Source organism: Lygodium microphyllum, chromosome 6, assembly GCF_053477565.2.
Source record: "Lygodium microphyllum isolate KBCC chromosome 6, Lygodium_microphyllum_v1.1.10, whole genome shotgun sequence".
NCBI classification, from domain to species: domain Eukaryota; kingdom Viridiplantae; phylum Streptophyta; class Polypodiopsida; order Schizaeales; family Lygodiaceae; genus Lygodium; species Lygodium microphyllum.
In genome coordinates this window covers 136718982-136739957 of record NC_141140.1, presented here as the reverse complement: position 1 = coordinate 136739957, position 20976 = coordinate 136718982, and the positions used below count along the sequence as shown (strand labels likewise).

The 20976-nt window shown below is 45.1% G+C and overlaps 1 protein-coding gene across 1 annotated transcript in view; it reads left to right on the top strand.

The window, feature by feature from the left end:
* Nucleotides 1–20173, top strand: part of LOC148035179 (uncharacterized) — a 211309-nt gene extending 191136 nt beyond the window's left edge. The window contains exons 25-30 of the mRNA XM_087680159.1: nt 1225–1281; nt 16637–16740; nt 16805–16880; nt 17027–17128; nt 19265–19372; nt 19583–20173. Of these exons, the coding sequence (XP_087536285.1) occupies nt 1225–1281; nt 16637–16740; nt 16805–16880; nt 17027–17128; nt 19265–19372; nt 19583–19699 (564 nt within the window). The 3' untranslated portion in view covers nt 19700–20173. The remainder of the gene's footprint in view (nt 1–1224; nt 1282–16636; nt 16741–16804; nt 16881–17026; nt 17129–19264; nt 19373–19582) is intronic.
* The last annotated feature ends 803 nt before the right edge of the window (nt 20174–20976 follow it).

Here is a 20976-nt window from a genome sequence, read left to right as displayed (position 1 = left end):
GTTTTCAGCTCTGATTTAGTGGTTTTTGTGGGACTGTTTTACTACTGGAATGATGCCAGGGTTAACGGGTTTGTAGTCCAACTAGAATGGAACAGATCTGGAATGGAATAAGGCTGAGAATAGGTCAAGAAATAGGTGAAAAATAGTAAATACAGAGTTCTGCAGATTGCAATTTTGCACTTGAATTATTGAGTTATGGTCACAAAAAGTGTTTTCCTACTTGGGATGTTGTTCTGGATATGTTGTACTGTCCTTATGTAGCTGAAATTTTGCTCGGAAAAGATGAAAAGCCAATTGTTCACAGGCTTTGTACTTTGGAACATTTCTTTTTTGTAACTTTCCATCTTTTAATTGATAAAGAAATACCGAAAGGGGCGCCGTACTTCGGGGCCAATCTGGTGTTGAGCAAGGGAGTGAGGTCTCTGTTTGTGTGAGTATGTGAAAAGACCAGGTATTAATTGAAGGGACTACCACTTTATGTGAGTCATAGACCGGTTTCACCTTCCACTTTTCCAAGGACTCTTGGTAAACAATACTCCTTGTTCATCTATTACGAAAATCTAAATCTTTTTAGGCTCATGTGGAAGTGATTATTCATCAACGAGCTCCATTATCTCATTCCCCAAGATGAGCTAATGCTTCACCTACCATTTTCCTTGGCTTACTTGAAAAAATGGATGTATTCTACTTGTGACAGGAGGCTCGAGCTCGTAAGTTATTTCATCTATGTTCTTAAGCATTGTGCATGGAGCACAATACCTGGGAGACAGCTTTGGACAGTCCCAACTAGTCCTTCCTAAAACACTAGAGGCCGTCTATGTGGATCAGCATAGACTGGGGCTCTATTTTAGGCCTCCCTAATGCTGCTTTGTGCAATTTTTAACAATTCATTCATATCCCCTCTAGCAAATCTTTGGTTGCCTAAACCTTCTCCTTTTGCAATCCCACTGCATAAGGAGCTCTAGGGTGAAACCCATACTTCAACATGCATCAACTCTTTTTTGTCTATAGTAATTTTTTCAAAATTGGTTCCAAATTCAAAGCCTGAAAACTATTTTGACAGCTGCATCAATTTTTTCATCTTTGTCACTCGATTTCTTTTCAATATTTGTTTCAAATTCTCAGTCTTCTTCTTTGTAGAATTGTAATATCTAAATATTAAAAATTGAGGTATGTAGTTTTTTCACTATGCATGACAAATGCATTTTTTTCATTGTGCTCTAGGACCTTTATGAAACACTAAGGAACAGACTAGTGGAAGCAACTTCGAAGCTCAAAAAGGTTTGCCTCGCTTAACCTATTTGTGTTATCATGTCAAGGAAATCTTATTAGAATACACTCTACAGACATTGAAGAGTACCTATCAATGCAATACGATAGTTTTTGTTAGAATCCAAATGTATAGTTCTCTTTTCTAAAGGTAGTTAAAATGAAAAGATGCTCTCTTCCTTTCACTCTGGCATAACACCAAAAACTGTCCCAGAAAGGTTATAAAATATTGCATGCCTTAATGATGTTTTACTAGTTTGTTGATGCATGATTTTAAAGTAGGATTGTGAGAAATCTCCTAGGTGCTAGAATTCTCCCACAAGGACATCATCTAAGGAAATCCTCGTTGATTATGATCTACAGATTTTGATGAATTGAGTCCCTCTTGATATAACTTCATATTTCGTTTGAAAATCAAGCAAAACTACATATTCAATTCCATTTGCTTCAATTTCCATATCAAATTGCATGCTGTGCTGTGACAGACAGTTTGGAATACACTCTGGAATACTGATGTGAACATACTCTTAACAGTGGTACACAGCAATCAATACTGAGCTTTGAGACAATTGTGGAGTAAAAACACAATGAGAACAGTTTGTGTGGTGGAAACAGTGGAAACTCTGAGGCTCACTGCATTGAATCTAATTCTGAATCTGGATGTCGGATTGCAAGTCATCTACAGGGGGCTGCTACGGAAGGTAGCTCCTTCACTTTCAGGTTTGAGAATAACTTGTTCGGAGTGTCCCCAAAGCCAACAAAGACAGTAAAGTACAGAAGAAGAGACTGGGAGCACACATGTCACCAGGCGCTCAGAGATTTGGGAAGCTCATCCTGAAAGGGAAAAGTGATGTTGAAACAAGTGTCATGAAGAGCACAACATATGACAAGCTGAAGAAGGAAATCTGGGAGACACTCAGGAGATGGTTTTGTGGGAATGGATGAAGAAGGCAATGTATATCAGATTAAAGGATGAAATGCACCACGAGATGTAGGCAGGGAATAAAAATTTACTAACAGAGCCCAAATTTGGACAGAAGTGGATGCAGCTGCAATTGTCCTGTATGCTAGGTAGGATATGTGAAGAGATTAAGTTTGGCTGGGATGCAGAAATGGAGAAGAGTAAGGATGCATCGAATGCTAGCATGCAAGAGGAATTCGAAAGAGGGAAAGACAGACACATTGAAAGCATGTGAAAGGGAAGTGCATCATCAACAAAAGTGGCAATGACATGCCTGAGAGAAAGATAGACACATTGAAAGCATGTAAAAGGGAAGTGCATCATCAGCAAAAGTGGCATTGACATGCCTGTAGAGGATCTGGGAACTCTCCCAGCATAGATACCATAGATTGGCATTGGTTTCATCAAGATAGTTATTGGAGGAAGGGGATATGATTTGCCAGTATGCTCAGTTGCAAACATGCCTTGGAGCACATGGATTACAGATAGATCACCTCCCGCTTTTCAGTACAGCTTGGATTGCCTGCATTTAAAGCTTGCCTGGTCAAAGAAAATTGGGTTGTTAGCATGGACCTTGTTAGATTAGATATAGAGAGCACTTAGATCAGCCCCTGAGAGCGACTTGGTGCAAAGATTTCTCACTACTAGTAACATTTTCTACATATTTTGCTGGATGGATTTGTCACTAGGCTGGCATAGATGTATGCACACCTCTCACATGGGTTACATAGTATGATTGGACAGAACAAGGTATATTCACGTCAGTTTACGATAGAGATAGGCCACTACACACAGCTGCAGAGGGCCAAATTTGCCAATCATGCCATCTGGAGGTCACAAGATATTGTGTGCACTAATGCACAATATATTACAAGATCAAAGGAATATATCATTCTCTCTTCCGAGAGGGTTTTGGGCCACTTTGCAAAGTGGAATGTGCGGATTAGAGATGCCTAGATATATTCCTATATCAGATCAGGTGGCGTAAGGGGAGTATACTGAGAAGACAGGAGAGCAGATTTTGACCCATCTAGAGACTGTTAGAAATGCGGGATCTAGAGCATGGCAGAAGCTATGGAGGTTGGAAGGTAGAGATAAACCTCATGATGACATAGACAAAGAAGACAACTGTTACACAAGTGAATTAGGTTTCAAGATTGAGACTTGAACTCATAAACACAATCTTGTGTAGGACTGACAATGACACAGAGACTTGACACAAAGAGACAAGTACTATTGCATTATCATCATATGAAAGTGATAGTCAAGTACATCATTATATAGGATTGCTTGGTGGCACATTTCATCCACTGTGCATATGGGATTCTGTCTCTCTTCCTAGAATAAACTGCATCTTCCTAACCTAGCTGTTCCATACAAAGGGGCATACACAAGGTGTGATTGATAGATTCTCAACACCCCTCCTCAATCACAACCTGAAAGTACAAAGTGTGTAGAGGCTTTAGTGAGAGCAGTACCTGCAAAGTGTGGGCATACCACAAACATGGCAAAAAACACCAGAGGCTGTCGCAGAAAAGGCTAAGTGTGGGTACCATAAACATGGTGGACATCCAGAGGCTGTAACAGGGGCCTCACAAAGTGTACAGAGGCTGTAGTACAAGGCTACATGAGGAGTTTACAAAGCTTATGAAAGGAACATTAAGGCAGGTACAATGCTTTTAAAACAGAAAATGAGAGACAAGGACCGATATGCACAGTGGATGAAATGTGCCACCAAGCAATCCTATATAATGATGTACTTGACTATCACTTTCATATGATGATAATGCAATAGTACTTGTCTCTTTGTGTCAAGTCTCTGTGTCATTGTCAGTCCTACACAAGATTGTGTTTATGAGTTCAAGTCTCAATCTTGAAACCTAATTCACTTGTGTAACAGTTGTCTTCTTTGTCTATGTCATCATGAGGTTTATCTCTACCTTCCAACCTCCATAGCTTCTGCCATGCTCTAGATCCCGCATTTCTAACATGGTATCAGAGCGCAGCTGAGCATGGCTTAGCATGTTTCAGGTCCTCTTTCTGCTCCCTCAGTCTCTCATAATCTCTATCCAGCTCAGCTCAAGTACATGACTTCATCTTCAACTTCATTCTCATCTTGGACTGCTTGGCAGCCATAGCCACCCTGCACCCTGCCTGCTTCAAGCTCCTGGATCTCTGTCCACAGGTCATATCTTGCTGTGACTCCTTCTGGGAAAGTATTCCTATGCTTCCATAGCTCCTCTGTGTCAACTCAGAACTCAACATTGCCCTAACCACAGCTCAGCATTGCTCAAATTCTTAATCTCTGTTTCTTGGTCCACCATAGCCAGATTTGACCTGCCCACCTTTGAGCACTCCAATCTCATCATAGAAGCTGAATCAGCTTTCGATTCCTTCTGGGGGATTGCTCTACACCTCAAGGCGCTGCAGCGTGGCACCATACACGACGACATTGGAGTCCATACACGACGGCATTGAAGAAATCGACAGATCTGGCCGAACTTCGCCCGTCTCTGATTTTCGATTCTGCCCGCCTGCACGCGACGTGATCTGGTCGATTGCTATGGGGCTTTGGTAGAGCATCATGAGAGCTACATTTTCATAAAAAAAGTTTTGAAAATGGTCAACCACAGCTCCCACAATCTGTAAAAAACCAGGGCTGCCTCAGAAACCCTAAAAGTCAGCCATAGCCAAAACCTTGAAAGCTTCATTTTGTTTCAATTTCTCACTCCTCCAAGCTCACTGAAGGCCCTGCCACTCTGATTCACTGTGTCACTGAAGTTCCCAGCAAGATTTGCCTTCCAAGCTAGCAAGCAGAAGATTCAAAGTGAAGGTCAAGTTCAACGAGACGACATCAACAAGCATCAAGAATCAAACTACATAGTGTGTTTTCACACTAATATTACTTGTGTCTCTTGACACACTGCAATCTGCCCTTCCACTGATAAATCTGAGAATCTGGAGTTGATTTGCTGCTCATCCTTGGTCATGGAAATGACGAACAAAAAGATCGCTATGTGGATACACTCCATGAAGAGCAACATGACTTGTGTTGTTTATCTACACTACATAGAAGATGTGCCTATTCTACTTGCAGGGAAGATTCAAGCCTTGATTCAAGTTTCATCCTTGTGTTTATTTGAAGAACTAGAAGACATGCCTATTGCTTTGGGGAAAATAAGAAATTCTTTGCTTGAGGGGAACATAGACATAGACAATGACACAGAGACTTGACACAAAGAGACAAGTACTATTGCATTATCATCATATGAAAGTGATAGTCAAGTACATCATTATATAGGATTGCTTGGTGGCACATTTCATCCACTGTGCATATGGGATTCTGTCTCTCTTCCTAGAATAAACTGCATCTTCCTAACCTAGCTGTTCCATACAAAGGGGCATACACAAGGTGTGATTGATAGATTCTCAACAGAGACGACTCATAGATTTCTTCACTTCCAGCACTCAAGTCAGTTCATCTACCAGTGCCACATCAACTGAAAATAGGCCAAGCATTATAATTAAAGTGGCCAGGCCAATTCGTCGTCCAAGTATCCTTGAGTAGTTATTAGCACTTAGACTAGCATTAATTAATTAAGTTATGCCTAGTCTCTAATGTCACCATTGACATTAATGGCCAATAAATTCGTCTAGGCCCAAATCTAACACCAAGTACTGCCTAGTTTTTGTTAGGCATAACTTATTACAACTTTTGTCTTTGGCACCAACTAATATTTCACGGTCCTAACTCCTATACTGTCAAATAATTAACTTGTATCTCACATGTGCAAGTCACATTAACCCATTTGATTAATCAACTTTTAATCAAATGCTAAGCAAAGTAATAAAATTTCACGTCCTTGTGACATTATCCCTACAGAAACAATTCTTTCTTGCCATCCCAAGAAAGTCAAATCTTTTTCACTGCAATAAATATAAACTGATTTTTGCATATCAATATACAAACTTGATGCTGACCAAACATAGCTAGCCATATTATTTCTCTCAGCCCTTAGAAAAATGAAAGAGTCATCAACCAATGATTGACCAATAAACTTCGCACCACTAGGAAGGATGAGACCCGAAATTCTCCATCCAATGCAAGCTTATCTAGTAAACTCAACATAGGACAAGTGACCAAGGAAAACCTTAAAGGGTTGAATGGGCATCCCTGCCTCAAAGAATGAGAAAGAGCAATCTTTTCAGAGAACCCTCCATTAAGCACAATGCAGTCCCACCTTTGACTAATAGTATTTATGGCATAAGTCATCCGAAGGCCAAAACCCATAGCAGCCATCAGTTCTTGTAAAAATGGAAATTTGACATGATTGTAAGCTTTTTCTGTCAAGTCAAACTATTCCCATTTTTTGTCTTGATATCTGTGAGTGATCAATCCTCAACTGAACATCAAGGATATTATGTGAAGTATTCCAACCTTGGATAAAACCATGCTGCCTAGAATGAACCAATTTATGAATTATTTTCTGCAACTTGTTTGCCAAACCCTTAGTAAAGATTTGATACTATGATCCATTGCAGAAATTGGCCTCCACTTCTTTTAACACTTCCATCGATGCAGGTACTTTGGGCAGCAAATGAAACAAGACCAACTTCCAATCATAGTTGCACTCGTACGTAGTACGAACTGGTTTGTACTATACAGTTCGTACCGTACCGTACCATGCGAATTCGTACAAAAAACAAGCACTTTTTTTTTTTGGGGGGGGGGGGGGGGGGTGGGCGGCGTGGTTGTTGTTGTTGGTGGTGGTTTGGGTTGTTGATTGTTGTTGTGGTGGTGGTGGTGGTGATTTTGTAGCCTTGATCGATTAACCAAGAAAGGGGGTGGAAGCTTGATCAGACTCCTCATACATGCTTTGTTATGATTTATCCTAGAGCCAAAGGCCATACGTAAGGTATTCAAGCAGTTCCAAACGTTTCTAATTGATGTCTCATCATTTTTCACAATATGTTAGTGTCATCAATAAATAAATTCAACACCATTTGAGAATCATCAAGTAGCTTAATCCTATTGATTTTACCTTTGTTCACAGCTCATTTTGCACCACCCAACCCAAAGCATTAGTACAAATTCCTAATAAAACTAGGCCAGAGGATAGCTTGGCCTAATGTACCTTCTGAGAGTACACGAATTAGTGAATGTACCATCGATAGCTACTTTAGCCTTAGCAATGCCAAACAAAACCATAACAAAATTCATAAATCTTTTACCAAAACCTTTGGTGGTTTGTTTGGTAACTGTTTGTAATGACCTCTTGTAGACGTTAATAAAGCATCTCATGTCATTTCATATCTCTCTCTCTCTCTCTCTCTCTCTCTCTCTCTCTCTCTCAACCTTCTCTCTCTCAAGCATACATACCTCTTATTTGTATGATCATTCATGTATGATGTATCCACTCCCATGTATGTGCTTGTAAGTTGTAGCGCATGGTGCGGCATATGCCATAGAGGTTTTGGCGTGTTACCCTCAAGTATTCATCTTATATACTCCAATAGCATTGCTATTTAGACTTTAAGCATCTATTCTATCATCTATAGTTCAAAATAATGAAGTTAAATTATTTTTTTCGTACTAATATCGTACCGTACCTTATAAAATCTTAAGGTACCATTTAGTACCGTATTTTATCGTACCGTACTGTACCGTACTTTTCGTACCTGATAACTATTCTTCCAATTAAAAGGCATACCACCAAACCACACCTTTTGATACATGAGAGTGAGAGGACCTTGAGATACTCCACATACACTCCAAAGAGTTCATTCGGCAAGCCATCACACTAGATCTCCATACCTTCTAACACATGAGTAAGAGGAGCCTTGAGATGCTTTCACATAAGCAATAATTGTTTGTGACTTCTAGATCTTTAGATGTTAGCCTTATACTAGGATCAGTTTTCTTTCACTTCATGATGAGATGACATTGGACACAAGTGTAGTTTGGTTTTGTCTCATAAGCCACATTGGCCTTTTGCAGACATTAATATTTCTTTCTTTCTTTCTTTCTTTCCTTCTTTCTTTCTTTCTCACGTGGATACTCTAGAATGGGACAGAAAAAGACCATATTGCAATTGTAATAGAGCATTTTTACTTCTCTGTGTGACCTTAGTTCCCATCCGTCGAGCTATTGCCGCCGCCATCGTGCCCCCCACTTGTCGTTAGTCATCACCTGCCGCCATCGTTCCCCCCGCCTGCCGTCAACCCCCTACCGTCGGCCCCACCGCCTCCCTCGCCATGCAACCCCCGCCACTGCCATCACGCCCCTCCTCCCCCTGTTGCCAACCCCCTTGCCGCCACCAGTTTCCGCACTGCCTCCGCCTTCCTCGCCCCTACATTCCCCATCCTGCAGGGCCCCCCGCCGTGCTACTCCCGTCCTTCTCCTCTCCCCCCCACAACGAACTGTGCCCCCCTCCCCCTGTTGGAAAACTTGAAAGCCTGTCCCCTCCACCACCGCCCCCCCACCTACCACACGACCTCTTCTCGCTTTCAAGCTCCCCCTCGACCACCCCTCCCCTCCCCCAATTGCTCCCTCCATCTACAGCAGCATTCCCCCCCCCCTCCAGTAGCACAGCAACTTGATTGGTAGGTTCTCAGCAGGGACGCACAATGGAAACATCTGGTCAGACACCGATGCATTCTGCGAGTGTCCCTAGCCAAACACCTTGCACATCGGCCTCTCTAAGGAACAACTCTTAGTTGTTCGGGCCATAGAGCTGGAACTAAAAGAAACAGCGATCTTTGGTCAGGTCGTAGGACAGTCCCCATCCAGGGCCCAATTTCAGGATTGGCTTCACTCTACGTTGCGCATTGGCATAGCGCTCTGCGGGGACACAACCCGTGAGCTAGTGGATAGCTTACCTTATGTCTCCACGAAGGGGGTCATCTATATGGTTCCTTGATATAGTGGCTTCAAAGTGGAGGACTTCGCACTTCACAACAAGTTTCTTAGACACCCGGTCACCCTACTATTCCTCCGACTGGAGGTAGAGTATTGTCAATTAGTGGAGAACTTTGGACGGCTTTCTGCCTCCTTCACGGATGTAGTGATAGCCACAAGAGTCCGAAAGGTACAGGTGGCTGTGAAAGAGACAAAGAACATACCAAAGTTTTTGGAGATTGGGGTAGGTGGACACTCCTTCAGGTAGTAGGTTATTGTGATTCGGAGCTTTGGAGCCAAGACGGCTCCGCCAATAGGCCGGCAGGTAGATATTGACGACTTTACATGGGTCCAGCAACGACAGAGGGAGACGGTAGGGGGGCCTCATTGAGTCCCTCAGACACAACCATGGCAACAAAGAGCAGGAGGGCGAGCAACAGAACCTCGGTAGAGCATCCCCTAACTCGTCCGAACCAAGAGGATCACAGACCTCCACCTCCACCACCCACGGAGGTGTCACAAGCTACATCACCCAAGATTCCACAGCCCCCACATCCACCCCCTCCTCATGGATGCTCCCCCGACCCTAGCCTACAGCCTCCCCCTTCCAAGGCCACTTGCCCCCCCTTCCAACACCTGCCTCATACCTCCAATCACCACACCATCCCTCGATCTTCCTCCTCCCCACCATCTCCCCCGCTGATCAATCCCCTTGATCCTCACCCAGTACAAATGATCCCCCCCCCCCGCCCATCCCTCCCCTTTCCACAAGAGGTGACGAGCCTCATACGCCTACATCTTTCCCTCACCAGCAACCTAGTCCACCCCCCCCCCCCCCTCCCCACACAGCTACTAGCTCATCTAACCCTACCGCCCGTCACACTTTCTTGAGACAGGTGCAGTTGCTACCACAGGAGTTCTTCCGCAGTGGTTCGTGTTCCTACTTGAGAGTTGCAGAGCGTGGAGAGTTTCCACTATCTTTGGAGGTGGGGATCTTCATGGTCCGCAAGTCAAGGAGTGACAAGGTCCATTTACTAGCACTATCGGATGGATCAAACTACGCTTTCTTCCTGTAGACCTCTCATTCAGGAGACTCGACGATGACACAAATAGAGCACAAGGTGAAGGGCCAGATAGTAGACCATATCTCCCAATGGATGGGAGAAAGAGGACTAGCACTTTTTTCCCAGTAGTGGCTAGGTTGCATGATGGACATTAACTGGTGTGCTGGAGCCGAGGTCCCACATCTAAGTATATTTTTTGAGCCCCTCCATAGTGGAGAGCACCGATGGATGTGATCGAGTGGCCTCTTACAAAGGTTGTCCGTTTCTACCAATGTACAAAGTCACGCCTCTCAGCTTGGGTAATAGATGCCCCGATGGTACCGCCTGGAGCATGTATTGCCCCCATGGTCCCGCCCGAGAGCCACCATGGGGAACGGAGTTCACCTTCTAGGCCTGTGGCAAAGTGTATTCGCATGCCCCATAGCTCTTCTTCTTCATCAACAGCTTCCACACCAAACAGATGCCTGTTCGGTCAGTCATATGCTTCCCTATGGGTTTACATCTAGCATCCTGGAATGTGAATAGCCTCCACTACAGTAGGGCACATGGTTCCAAGAAGTTGATTGTTTGGCAGGAGTTGCACCCTGCGCTTGATGGACGGAAGATCAACATCTTACTTCAGTAGAAGCACAAGCTCACCCCCACCCAGGCACATTAGGTAGGGAAGGTACTCCCAGGCAGCTCACACACCTAGTGGGAGTACTCCATCGGTGCCCACGGTAGGAGTGGAGGCGTATGCACCTCTATTGGCCCGAGCCTCACCGCCTGCATACAAGACAACAGGACGATTGTGGCAGGGAGGGTCCTATGGATCAGATTGGACATAGGCGACTCATGCCTTGGAGTCCTCAATGTTTATGCCCCTACTAAGGTTAGGGCACGTAGCAGGTTCTGGATGGAGATCGTAGCAGGACTCCCAAAGGTGGACTCTTGGATTGTTGGAGGAGACTTCGACAACTTGGAGGCCTTAGAGGACCAGCAAGGCAAAGGCAGAGATTACCAGGGTATGGCAGGGGAGGAGGAGCATGAGGCATGGGAGGTCTTCCTCCTCGCAGTAGGAGCACATGATGCTTGGTAGGACCCAGCTTTCCACAGGAGGGAGAGGTCGTTGGACTTCTCTTGGGGATAGAGGCGGCTGGGTGGAGCTCTTTTGGAGCGGTTGGACAGGTTCTATGTGGGAGAGTGGGGTGCTCTCGCGGAGGCAAGGTAGGGCAGTTGGTTGGCACCACCTTGTCTGATCACTGTCCGGTTCTCCTCACACTTGATGCTCCAGTTTCAGCCCTTGACACACAATGTTGCCCGTGCATATGCTGTCCATGAGGGCCATGCTGGCCAAATTGTCCATAAGGGCCTTACTATCCATGATTACCATATGGAACATGTTGCCCATACATCCCATGCTGCCCAAATTGAACATTAGGCCCTATTGCCCAAAAGCACCATGTGGATGCTGCCCATGAGTGGCATGCCATGTTGTCCATAAGTACCTTGTGGAGTGTGTTGTCCATGATTTTGGGCAGGCATGTAGCTTACATTTGTAGTGGCAGATTGTTTCATGAAAGGGCTGGACAAATTGGCAATGGGGGATGAAAGGATAGACCTGTTGTCGGAGCGTTTGGAGTCGCTGAAGGGAGATTCAGGGAGAGGAGTAGACAGAAGAGAAGGGGCTCAAAGGAATAGAAGATGTAGAAGAATACTCACAGAGGTAAAGCCTCTCAATTTATTTCTGCATTATGAGAAGATAAATCTCTTGTAGAGAAAAACGTGCATAAAACAATATATCTATAGGAGGGAGGAGGTGAGGAGGCAAATTGAGCAGCTTTGGACTAGGGAGTGGGACAGGAGAGACCGGATCGCAGAGGAGGTTGTAGAGGTCCTAGCCAAGTTGACGAGCAGGATCTACCGAGAGGCAGCCCTACAGGCTAGGCAACAGAGCTGGGAGGAGGAGAGAGCACTCCAGCGAGGCCTAGCAACCACGCAAAGACTACTCTAGGAGGCACCAAGGGATCCCACTCTCCACGCACAAGAGGTGCGCGCACGGACAGCCGTGGGACTCCAGGCCAAGCACTCAGAGTTTTCCTTCCATACCTTAGCAGCCTTTTGGGCACGGAATGGGGACGTAGTGTGCAAAAAGTTTTTTCAGGTGCATCAGCCTCGCACCTTAGGAGATCAAATTTGCAACCTTTGTGATCAGTATGGGAGGATTCTCTCTAGCCTAGATAAGGTGATGGAGATTGCAAGTGACTACTTTAGACACCTTTTTCAGCAGGAGGCAATCTCAGCCAAAGGAGAGTGCTATAGACAACAAGTCTGGGACCACATTCTGTCCCTTGTCACAGAGGAGATGGGACGCTTCCTCCTAGACACCTTCATAGAGAAGGAATTAGCGGAGGCTTTCCATGCACTAGACGGGCAGAAATGCCCAGAAGAGAATGGTCTTTCTAAGGCCTTCTTCACTACCTATTGGGAGCAGGTAAAGGACCCCTTACTACTGGCCTTTCAGGAGATCTTCAGCTCAGGACGAATGCCAGGGAGTCTATCGATAGGTCTTATCGGTCTCCTCCCCAAAGGGAGAGACTGGTTAGAGCTATCCTAGTGGAGACCAATCACCTTGTTGTCAGTGGCCTATAAGGCACTGGCCAAGATGATCAGTAGGCAACTGTCCAGGGCCTCCAGACATCATTCATGACACACAGACAAGTTTTGTCCAGGATAGGAGCATCCTAGATAATGTTTTCACCTTCTTCGAGGCAACTAAGTGGGTCCAGCACAATGGTCAGGGATTGGCTGTACTTCTCATGGACTTCAAGAAAGCCTATGACAGGGTTGACTAGGACTTCTTAGAGGGCACCATGGTGAGGCTGGGCTTCCCCCAGGCATGGATATGTGGGGTTTCTACACTTTATAGATCGTCCACCAACATGGTCCTCATAGGTGGCAGGAGGGGGGAGGAGTTTCGACTGGAGAGATCTGTCTGGAAGGCTATCATCTTACCCCGTATCTATTCTACTCTTTGCAGAGGCGATGTCCTACTTCCTCCAGTCACGTGTGAGCGGTAGGCTACGTGGCCTTCGACTTCCGGTGAGGGAGGAGACAGCTTCTAGATTCAGAGCATGTAGATGATACCGCCCTTTATATAGAGGATGATGAGCTGATGTTGGAGAGAGTGAGACTAGCTCTGGAGGTGTTTTCCACTGCAGTTGGAGTGAAAATCAACTAGCAAAAGTCCGTTGGTTTTCTTACAGACCCAGACTCTAGCACGGAGTGGGGTGTCCGCTTGGGGTTCAGATGGGTGTGCAGGGGGCAGCAGACCATTCGATACCTAGGGTTCTAGGTGGGACTCAACATCACTCCTGCCTAGCAGTTTCTTCCAGTTCTCAACTCTATCGGGCGGAAGCTGACCTATTGGAGTATTGTCCGCCTTTCCTTAGCAAGCCGAGCCCTAGTGGTCAACCAGGTCCTAGCAACGGCTTGGTACATTGCCTCATGTTGGTGCTTCTCCTCATTGTGTGTAGTTCAACTTCGCCGCCTAGTGCGGAATTTTCTCTAGGCCGGCTCAGATGGTTCTAGGGATTCTCGGGCCAAGGTAGCGTGGTAGACCATCATTTGGCATCGGTTTAAGGGAGGGCCTGGAATCATAGACCCAGAGTTCCAGAGCCTCGCCCTTTTGGGAAAGCTAGTAGTCCGTGGGCTCACACCAGGAGGGCAGACCTAGAAGGTCCTTCTACAGGAGGGTCTCCAAGAGTGCAAGCTTGGTGGTGGTTGGAGGCCATCCTTGAGATGGATCTTCACGATTGCCCAGATCATGCCACCCAGATCTTCCTTTCTCCGCAGTCTACTTCGTGTGTGGCAAGGCCTCCGCAAGGCCCTAATTCAAAGGCCCCTAGGATGCCAGGAAGAGATAGACCGCCAGCCGGTGGTCAGAACCCCCAGGTCAGAGATCGGGACGCGATACAAATTGGAGAGCACCCCCACATCCAGTGGGCTGGATGGGAGGTTGGCCTTGCTCATACTATCAGGACATGGTAGGAGGTGTACAGGAGGTATTATAGCGGGCATTAGGTTGTCAGTAAGGGGCTGAGGTGAGGAGAAGGGTGATTGATTCAGTGATTCCTTAGGAGTGGCTTGACCCCCCAATCCGAGAGCCGGTGGAGCCTAGTGAGGTATGGGCCGCTAGATTCTCACCTGCATGTATTCCCCTACATGTGACAGGTAGAGTGGGCAGCGCCTCCTACGGGATTTTCTTCACTGTGCACAATGGGGGGCGTCTAGTCCTTGACAGAGGGCAATAGGATGAGATTATTGTCCTTCCTTGGAGGAGGATTGGTGTGGTTAGTCTCCAGGGGAAGATCTAGTGTCTGGACCCTTATGTGCTCTGGGAGGAGTTCCGAGAGTGGCGCCTCTGGTTATGGGAGAGCAAGCCACTTGATGAGCTAGAGTAGGACCCTAGAGAGTGGCTATGGCCGGCCACTGCGACTGCCAAGAAGCCACTGAGGTTTTTGGAGTACACAGCCAGGATTGGCAGACATGTACTGATGCAGGAGGACATGGATTGGGCAGCTTCGCATATCAGATAATACTGGGCGGAGCACAGCATCATAGATGCCTTCCATCGGACTTTGTGGCACTGTCGCCTATGGGAGAGCTGGAGGCCGAGGAGGGTGTCGTATTTCCTATGGCTTTTGGCACATGGAGGTTTGGCGGTTGGGAGTTGGCTAGCCCAGATGCAGCAGGATGGAGGGTGTAAGCATTGCCCACAATAACACTTGGAAACCCCAAAGCACTGCCTTTGGTCTTGCGAGGTGGCACAGCTCGTGTGGAGAGGAGCCTGCCATGTTCTCCACCGTGTGGCACCTAGCCTTGGATGTATCTCGTGGGCGGCTTTTTGTTGGCAGGCAATCAGCTAGGGCCGTCACCTTTTGTATGAGGCCGGGATGCAGGACATGATTTTCATCATTGAGGCTGGGTCTTGTGCAGTGGTCGGCTTGGAGGCTTTACCCAGCCACCAAGTACTGGAGCCCACAGCTGACCGCTCAGAGGTATGGGAGATTGTAGGGAGTCTTACAGGATAGCACATCTGGAAGGCACGGTTTTAGGAGGTTTTTGGTGGGGAGTGCCTTCCAGTACAGCCGACTCTGGCAGAGCTTTGGACCTCCATCATCCACTCCCTCCGCGGCCGGTGGGACCAGGTGCAAGGCGAGTCTTCCCCAGATGGCGATATATACCCCCCCCCCCCCCCCCCCCCCCTTCCATGGCTTCTTGCTCCCATCCCCCTGAGACCGCCTTGAGAGACTTGTATACATGATGTATTTGTGATTTGCATCAGCTCCAGCTAGTCTGTCAAGCATGAGCACTCCGTTGTAATCAGCCTTCTGAGTAAAATATTTAGCCACATTTTACTTGCAAAAAAAAACAGAGCATTTTTACATTGCAGTAGCAGAGCACTTTTACCATCTGAGGATACATGTGCACAACTACTAATGCATATGGTTAATCGTACCATCCATGAGGGATTTCAGGCTAGCTGGTTGTTCAACACCATCATGCCTATCCTAAAGGCAGGATACGCTGCAGAGCCAAGTAACTACACAGTGAGCATGATTTACCATCCATTGGCCAAGATCTACAGTGCAGGAGCAGGAGTTGAATATCCAGGCAAATGGGTACAGACTTGGACAAGGTATTGACAAGAATGTAGAACATGGGAGTTCCTATGGAGATGATTTGAGGAGCTAGCACTCTTTGAGACTATCACAGGCAGAGTTAGAGCCCCAGGAGAATACAATAATGTGATACCTAGCTTTATAAGACTGTTCAGCATGTAGTTTAATGAGATATCCAATTGACCAGACAAGGTTGGAGAGCCAGGTGCAGGACTTGCAGGGGTGTTGGTACCACTCATACTACTTTGCTGACAACATTATCCTTTGATCTGATTCACCAGAGGGCTGCAGCACCCTCTAGATTCCTTACAGGCATAGTATAACAGCAGAGGCTCAGAGAGGTCTCTTTCTGACCAGAGCCAGGGAGAATGAGCCACAGACCTCTGATAGATTTCAGCCTGAGATTATAGCCGGTATAAGAGGAAAAACACTTCATTGAGCAAAGTGTTTCCATACTTGAAACCGTGAAGGAGTACAGAAAGATGTGCCTGCATTCTGCTAAACTATTAGCATTCTTCTGCTCTATTGAAGATATTATAGAGGGCTGCTTTACTTTCAGAAAATTACAGAGCATGTCCAAGAAATTTATTGTGCTGTAGCATAGTGCCTCCTAGGGTAGTTTGTACTTCAAGTAAAGATTTGAGACACTGCCTAATCTGCGGTAATTCACTTGTATGGAAAAACCTTAATCTAATGTCAATCATCTCCTTCTGTTATTGTTTTACCTCTTACCTTGTAAAAGTTCAGTTCGGCTAAGATGAACAACTTAAAATGGCAATAGGGCGACCCTCTAGATGAAGACACCTTCATTGGTCCTATCATTGCTGAATCAGAAGCAAAACGTATTGAGTCATGGGTAAACAAAGCTGTCGATCATGGAGCCAGGTATGATATTATATTGTGTATTTTATCAATTCACAAGTGTATGGTGACAAGTCCTCTTTCATAGAGTTTTAACCGGAGGAAACCGTGATGGAGCATTCTACGATGCCACTATCTTGGAGGGTGTACATCCTGAAATGGAGGTCAGAGAAACAACATTCTCTCATGTTATCAAATACTTTACTTCTGGAGAGTGCACTTAAGTAAAGAATCACGTTGCTTGCATCAAACTTACAGACATTTTTCTGATGTTTTTTATGTCTTGATTGAATTTTTGTTAAAACGTCAGGTACATTGCGAGGAGGTATTTGGTCCTGTCATGGAGCTGATTCCTTATGAAAACTTCACGTCTGCAATTTCTGAAGTAAATAAATCCAAATTTGGTCTCCAGGTACACGTCTCATCCATTGAGAGATTACATCATGGAATATGGACGAATCCAATAATGGTTTGAATATCCAGATAAATAGGCTTTGTTTGGAAAGGGAATGTGTGCAAATCCTTCTCTCGGATCTTCTTCTTCTTCTTTTGGGTGAAGGCTTTTTCAAATTTTACACTTGTCGTCAGATATGTCGATTGGGTCAATGATGCACTAAATTTGTGTCCGAGCGGACTCTCGTAGCCCTACAAGCAGTGCATGGTCTAAAGGTTGAGAAATTTGACAAATATTGGGCTTTTAGGCAAAATTGTATCGTTCCTCTGCTGCAATCCAGATCTGAGCACATCGCGTGCTTCCATATAGCATTCTTCCGACACCAATTGGAAGGGTGTTCAGAGTCGTGCAATATCCTCCATATCAGAGAATTTATCCAATGGGAAGGCCTGTTAACGAGTCACTAACAAAAGCCGGGAGTAAGCATTCTAATTATTAACAAGCTTGTTCAAAATCCTGAGCTTGCTAACCATATTGCATGTGAATGCTCTAAGCAATCATGGCGAGACATTACAAGTGAAATGCCCTTAAGCAATCATGGGAAGACATTACAAGTGACAGCAGGCAGCATGTCTTCATAGATACCACCTTTGAGCACTACACTGGCGGATAGGTGCCTCTCGTGCGTTATATGTTGTGCTGCCCCAAAGGGTCTTTTTGGTGCAAAACCTCCAACTTCTTAGTAAGCATATCTACACTTACGCTTATTCCTATGAATAAATCAGCGTACTCCAATAGCCTTTTGAGGAACGATATGTAGATAAGATGTGAAAATCGGTAAACAGCAGAAACTTGTGTCCACTTCAGGTCTCATCTACACATGATAAATCTTTTCTATGATAAATCAGTGTACTGCAATAACCTTTTCAGGAACCAGATGTAGATACGATTTGAATATGGCGAAAGAGTAACTTTGATGTCCACAAATTTGTCGATACCGTCCTTTCTGTTGCTTCCAGTGCAATGCACCTTTTACGCCAAGAAGTAAGGTCTTTTCCATGTAAAAGAGCGCCTGAGTCGTAATGTGGGTAATACAATTAGGCACATAACTGAGACATACACTGCACAATCCGGTTGATATAACCTTCAAACAAACAACGTCGTATTTTTGAAGCCAGGTGCATGGCCGGTGATGATCACTCCTGTGACGCCCTTGATGATCTACATACCCAATGGAGGACTCCCAGCCCCTGCCCACAGTGTGAGCATGCAATTTTTGAAACTGAGTGCCGAAATGGGTACACATGAACTCTGGCAAGATACCGAACGCCGATGATACCCACCACTCCAACCTCGGAATGCCTAACCTGGAAGCCATATCCATGGTTCACGGTAGGAAACCACAGATATGTGAGACTTGGAAGCCATGTCCATGGTGCACAGTACGAAACTATCAGAGTCGAGCTATGAGACGTAGGGCTGGTCCGCATAGGTTTTGAGGACACGGATTAGCCTCTCACGCACGCGAGACTTTAAAGGCCACATTATTCCTGGCCTGAAACATGTGGATTAGAGGAAGCTCCTGTCCTGCAATAGTGTCTCTTAACGGGCTGAGGTCTCCTACGCCTCTGGTGACCGAGCAGGCGCCATGAAACCTGCACAAGGCTACGAATAGTAAGAGAGAACTCGCAAATAGGAATAGTAAGAGAGAGCTCGTAAATAGTAATAGCTGCATGCTGGCACTAAATCTGTCAATGTTGAAGCAAACGTTTGACCTTACCTCTGGTCTTTTGATTTTGACGCGGCTGAGTTGGTTCTAACGAGGTGATAAACACGACCAATTGTCTGTAAGGTAAGTCAGAAAAACTTTCCTGTTTAGTCTCTCCTCACTCATACTATGAATAGATCTCTTCGTTATTGTTTCAAACCAAGATTTCTCTTCATCAATGATTCAAGGTTCCGTGATATATTCATTCACAAATTTCTGATTGTTTAACTCTCTCGTACATCTTTCCTCCCTAGATTGTCTATTTCTCTCTCTGTATCTTTTGAATGACTCATAGCAGGGCAGTGTGATAATTATGACCTTGTTAGTGGGTTGTGAATTCTGCCGCCACCTCGCTTCTTTCTCATGACATGTTATTTCTATTACAGGCTGGAGTGTTTGTCAGTGATATAAACAAGGCTTTCTATGCATTCGAGCAACTTGATGTTGGAGGCGTATGCATCAATGACGTCCCTAGCATGAGGATAGATTCTCAGGTTTTCTTTAACCCCAACAGCAACAGACTAAATTTGGGTCCTATCTGTATCTGATTCTTACTCTATTTGGGAATTTTGTCTCCAAGTACATCGGAAATTTTGTGGGCCTGTAAAGCCCCACATGTATCACGAAGTCTGCTGTATACCCATTGCTTATATTGCTGCCACTTTTTTAAAGATTAATATTGACTTTCCTTGCCTGCATTACAGCCTTATGGTGGCGTCAAAGAATCTGGGCTGGGCCGTGAGGGTGTTCGGTATGCCATGGAAGACATGACAGAGATCCGGGTAATGATGCTTCGGAATGCCGGCCAATTGAGCGGTTGAGGAGTCCTACGTATGTTCGTGAGCACTTCATCCATGCTTCTTACCTTTCACGATGGCTATCAAAACCACATCTGAAGAACAAAGGGTTCAGAAAAGAAAGCATCAGGTTCAACAGTGTCGTGTAACAATAAACTCCCTCCACATGATCATGTTTCTCTTGGCTCTTCCACAAGCCACAGAAAGGGCAGCAGTATCACTCATTATGAGAAGCTAAGCACTTCTATATGTATTCTTAGCAGCTTATCATTGTCATCATTATCATCATCATGTTATCAGTATTATTCTTACTATTATTATCATCGTGTATTATTACTATTACTATTGTTATCTTCGTTGTCGTCAAGATAGATTACGACGACAATTGTAACCAACAAAAAACAGCAGCAGTACACCATTGTCATCATAAATTTTGTTGTCAAGAACGGATTTTGAAGAAACAAATGAAATGGTCAGTACCAAGCACACATTCTTCTATGTATGTATTGCATGCCATCTTCAGCCGTTTCTAATTAGGGTATTAGCGAAGTGGTGGCAAGTGCATGCCATCTTCAGGTTGTATAACTCTTTATACCGTGATTTGGGATTGGGTAAACGGTGACATTTCGCTTCGCATCTATGGGAGTCTGCAGACATCATGGTAGAGAACCAGGTTTTCCTCCTGGTAGTCCTTCACCCATTAAGCTTCAGGCGAATGGATATATAAAACTTACTTTTGGTAGGCATGATTGAAGGCTTAAAGTCGTTTTGGACTAGGCTTTGCGCCACATCAGACTCCTGAAGCTTCAGCTTCCATTCCAGACCTGACCGATAGATCTAAACCTGAGCCAAAGCATTTGACAAAAAGGGGGTTTGACCATGCCCAACAAACCCAAGCCAAATCGTAGGGGTAGCAAGGCACACATAATAAAATGCCAACTAATCTTCAAAGCACATCATGGATTTGTTTGTGATGAATAAAATTATACTAATCTTTTTGCAAGGTATGGGGGAGGAGGTGTTTTGACTCTAATAGCTAATGCCTTGCCCATTATCCTACAGGCAACATTGAGCATTGAGAGGTCTTCATTGTACCAAAAGTTGTTGATTGGTTGACTTAGTAATACATTTGATGAGCCCAAATTTGTTCATTGGTTAACTTGAGAAAAAATTTGATGAGCCATGCATGAACTTTAGGAGGTGGTTCAGCCTTGGACCTACAAAAATTCAGAAAAGGAGTAAAGATCTTTAGTGAGCAACTCTCCCAAATCACCTAAGAGATTTCTATGGAAAGGCCATTA